Here is a 4,271-nt window from a genome sequence, read left to right as displayed (position 1 = left end):
TAAATTAACTAAAAAGATTATAACAAATAAATATAAATTAGACACAACAAACTTTAGTATTGATATTATATACAGGTGAGTTGATCACACGTAACGCTTTCGGAATGCAACTCTCGAAATAAACAAATATGAATAAGAATCTTTATACCAAATAAAAATGAACAAGAAAAGACCAAAAAGAAAAGACGTAGGAAAAGAATGCCACTACTTTGTGGATCTATCAATCGATTTCATGATCCCAACACATCCTTTATCATTTTTTGTTTTTCTTAATTCTTTTCATTTCATATTATTCAACACGGAAACACTCCTACACGTTTCTCAAATCATATGCATGTAAATTTCATGTACTTGCATTTCCTCAAATTTGTATCCAGCTACAATTTGAATTGTAACACATTAATAGTTGACACCTAAGCAACTACTGCAATGCAGTGTTACATAAACTTAATTCACAGTTCTTGATTTGTCCTAAGTTCGAGGTCGAGTTCGAGGTCGAATTATACAGCATAAGCCATGGTGGTTGAGGCATGGCTACTGAAGATGACAAGCCAAGTAAGTGCAAATTTCAAGCATGCCCTACTACTTGAAAATTCAAAAAAGCCAAATACTAAAAAACAAGAAGTAAAAGAAACTATTGGAATTCTTTGTTTTGAAGTTGCTAATCTGATGTCCAAAACAGTTTTTCTGCACAAATCATTAGCTGATAAGGAAATTTTTAAATTAAAGACTGAGTTGTTGAATTGTCAAGGCATTAAGACTCTTGTATCTTGTGATGAAGCTTATATAATTGAGCTTGCATTATGTGAAAAGATGGAAGAGTTGAATAGTGTAGCAGGGGTGGTTTCTAGGTTAGGAAAGAAGTGTACTTTACCAGCTTTACAAGGGTTTGAGCATGTGTATGGGGATATAGTGAGTGGAGTTATTGAAGTAAAGGATTTGGGATTTTTGGTGAAAGATATGGAGGCAATGGTGAGGAAAATGGAGAGGTTAGTGAATTTAACAGGTGCCCTTTATGGTGAAATTGCGGTTTTGAGAGAATTGGAGCTAACCACCAAGAAGTTTCAGCAGAGTCATCTTGAGGAGACTAGAAAGGCTTTTGAGCAGAAGTTGATGTGGCAGGAACAAGATGTGAAGCATCTCAAGGATGTTTCACTTTGGAACCAGAGTTATGATAAGGTTGTCGAGTTACTGGCAAGAACGGTTTGTACGCTTTATGTGCGGATTTGTAATGTTTTTGGGTCAAAATTAGGGAAAAGAAGTGGAAGTTTAGATCATTTGAAGGTTGATAGTGGGGTGAAACTCGAGAACTCTGTCCTGATCAGGAAAGGTTTGAGGAAAAAGAATGGGGGTGATAAATCTGAATTAACTGAGAAACATAGGAAAGAGACAAGAACATCGAATGTTAGGCCTAAGGTTGAAGAGCAACAGTTTCGAGCACAAGATTTAGATATTCTGTGTGGAATAGGGCCAGGAAGGCTATTCAAGGAGTGTCTAAGTTTGAGCAGTTCTGGTACAAAAGTGGATGATGATACTGAGTGTAATGATCTTGAGGGTAGTAGTAAACCTTTGGGCTGTTTCAGTGTTGTGAGTGGTGAGAAGAGGACTAATCTAGAACACTCAGGTGGCATTGCTTCGTCTCAAACAAGTAGTTCTATCAGTTCTAGTTTAGCAAATTGTTCAAGATCTGGCCTGAAAAGTAGCTTTATGGCCTATGCTACTCCTGCCACCATTGGAGGCTCCGGGTTAGCATTACGTTATGCTAATATAGTGATTATTATAGAGAAGTTACTTATGTATCCTCATTTGGTTGGTGAGGAAGCAAGGGATGATTTATATTCTTTGTTGCCAACAAACTTAAGAATTTCATTGAAGACCAGTCTTCGGTCTTTCAAAGAAGATATAGCAATATATGATGGTTCTCTGGCTCATGGCTGGAAAGGAAGGCTTGACCAAATACTACAGTGGCTCGCTCCTCTGGCACATAACATGATCAGGTGGCTAAATGAAAGAAATATTGAGCAGCAACAAACTGTTAAGCGGACGAATATTCTCCTGCTCCAGACTTTGTATTTTGCTGATAGGGTCAAAATGGAGGAGGTGTTATGCGAAGTTTTAACTGGTTTGAATTATATTTGCCGCTACGAGCATCAACTCGATGCATTGTTAGATTGCTCAAGCAGTTTTGATCTTGATGATTGTGTGGGGGAGGGGCAGTCACCATTTTGAGGTTCAATATATGTAGATACTGGTTTCTTTTCTGGATTAAAGATACAATGATTGTGGTCAGTTTGCCGATCTTGAAGGACTTCTATCACTTCTATCATGAAATCATGAAAGTTTAGCTTCAGCATAGTGTGGATAACTTTTTTTTTTGGACAAGTAGTGCCCAATAGAGTTTTGTCATTAAAGAGCTCTGTTTCATATAAATAGAGTTCATTGCATTGTTTGTGAAGTTATATAGTTTTAGTCTTCTTAAATATTTATTTCCAGATTTTTGGAAAGAAATTTTATATTGTTTGTGCATCATTATATGTTTTTCTTTTAGATTAGTCCTTTCTTGTTAAGGTAGATTATTGATTTCTCTTAACCATCGGAACATGCTGATAAGGGCCAAAGTTCTGTCCACCCTAGTGAATTCTGTCTAGTTTTGAAGGGTGAGGCTTTGAGACTGCTCTCTGTTTAGAATCCCACTTCCTTTTTTGTCGAAGCTCAGCAACTGAGAGACTATTGAGCAGGATCTTCGAGAGTTCTCTTCTATTTCATCGAAGGGTGAAGGAATGAATTTCTGCAACAAGAAAAGTTCATAGGAGTTTTCTAATTTACTTTGCTCCTTCCAATCCTAGTTATATGCTTCGTCACTCGACTGTTTGACCCCTACTGCAGTAGACAGTAGTGCTACTGAGCTGGTTTGTGTTATCGACCTCTCACAAATTTATGAGACAAACCCAAGTTATGGAAAGTAACAATGTCTACATTTGTATTATTGTAATATAAATATGGTACTTGATAGAATTCAATTTAATCAAGGACTCATACTCCAAGTCTAGGTGTATGATCCATGGAAGTTTAAACTACACAAAATTTTAGGAGTGTGCTTATCTTGCAATGTTTCGAACTCACTTGCTCTTTGTTTCCCAGATGCATGTTGGTTTTGAGACGCACCTTATGTCCAAATTTTCTTTAATTCATCGTGTCACTTCTGGTGGTTTTGTTGTCTGGTGCTTACGATTGTTTGCCCGGTGTGTTATGCCACGGAATGCTCAAGGGGTGAGGTAAGCTGCTCTTGCTAGGAATATGGTATGTAATGCTTTTACACTAGTTCTCTAGACTGAAGAATCAATTGGGCTGCAATCTCAAGTTTTTGTTGCAGGTGAGTAATGTTATTGTGTTAAAATGTCATAGCAAAGATTGACCTTGGAAGGGTAAACATTTTTTATTTTACTGACCAGAAAGTTCTGTAACATCAGTAATCGCCTTGGGCAAACCTCAACAAAAAAAAAGATTTTCCCCCGACTATGGTGAAGTGATGTTCTAAACTCCATCGACTAGTTCAGGTGGCATTGTAATAAGCGGTATTGATATTTTCTGTGTAAAAATGTAAAAAAAAAAACTGTATTGAAGAAGTATTATGTACATTATGTTTTTACGTTGTTTTTCTTTTCATGTATATGTACTACCATCTAACTCTATAAACTAGCTATAGTCTAAATTGGCATTCTCCTGAGCTGGCATAATGCTGATGTAATATGATGTGGTGCTGGTATAGTATGAGATGCTGAAGTAGTACGAGATGCTGAAGATGATGTGTCAAGTTCAGTGATACTAAGAGCACCCGCAGCGCGAGCCTGTTTGCTGCCTTGGGACACTCAATTTGGCCAGGAGAGAAGATCCATGCGTTGGAGAAGTTTAGAAAAACTGGTCAAGCCCACCGTAGTGGCCAAGCTCAGTTACTGTAAAACTGCCAAAACTGTCACCTGCCTTTTGCTTTTTCACTTTCTACATTAATTAAATAAAATAGGACCCATTTGTGAGTATTAAAAAAGACAGATAAGATATAGTAGGACCCATTTGTGTAAGTGGAAGTAGGCTCATGCATTGGAGAGAAATGCCCACATTTTTCAAAAGCCCACTTGGTGCTTATATGGCATTAAAAATGTCCCATGTGTAATTGGACTTGGGCCTCCCCATTGGAGATGCTCTAATACTATATATTATATCTCCCTCAAGTTAGGACCTATTTGAGAATCACATAGGCCTAATTTGGAACT

At 37.3% G+C, this 4,271-nt stretch overlaps 1 protein-coding gene across 1 annotated transcript; it reads left to right on the top strand.

Annotated features, from left to right (window-relative positions):
• Window positions 1–282: 282 nt before the first annotated feature.
• Window positions 283–3,666, top strand: LOC141678827 (protein PSK SIMULATOR 1-like). Its single transcript, XM_074485233.1, has one exon. It carries the CDS (start codon window positions 517–519, stop codon window positions 2,227–2,229), a length of 1,713 nt encoding a protein of 570 aa, XP_074341334.1. The 5' UTR covers window positions 283–516; the 3' UTR covers window positions 2,230–3,666.
• The last annotated feature ends 605 nt before the right edge of the window (window positions 3,667–4,271 follow it).

The sequence above is a fragment of the Apium graveolens genome, chromosome 8, assembly GCF_009905375.1.
Source record: "Apium graveolens cultivar Ventura chromosome 8, ASM990537v1, whole genome shotgun sequence".
Taxonomy (NCBI): domain Eukaryota; kingdom Viridiplantae; phylum Streptophyta; class Magnoliopsida; order Apiales; family Apiaceae; genus Apium; species Apium graveolens.
The sequence above is the reverse complement of the archived record's forward strand: the minus strand, read 5'-3'. Positions and strand labels throughout refer to the sequence as shown.

What these genes read in the sequence shown, in the direction of transcription:
- LOC141678827 (XM_074485233.1), top strand. Translation starts at nt 517, where the DNA reads ATGGTGGTTGAGGCATGGCTACTGAAGATGACAAGCCAAGTAAGTGCA.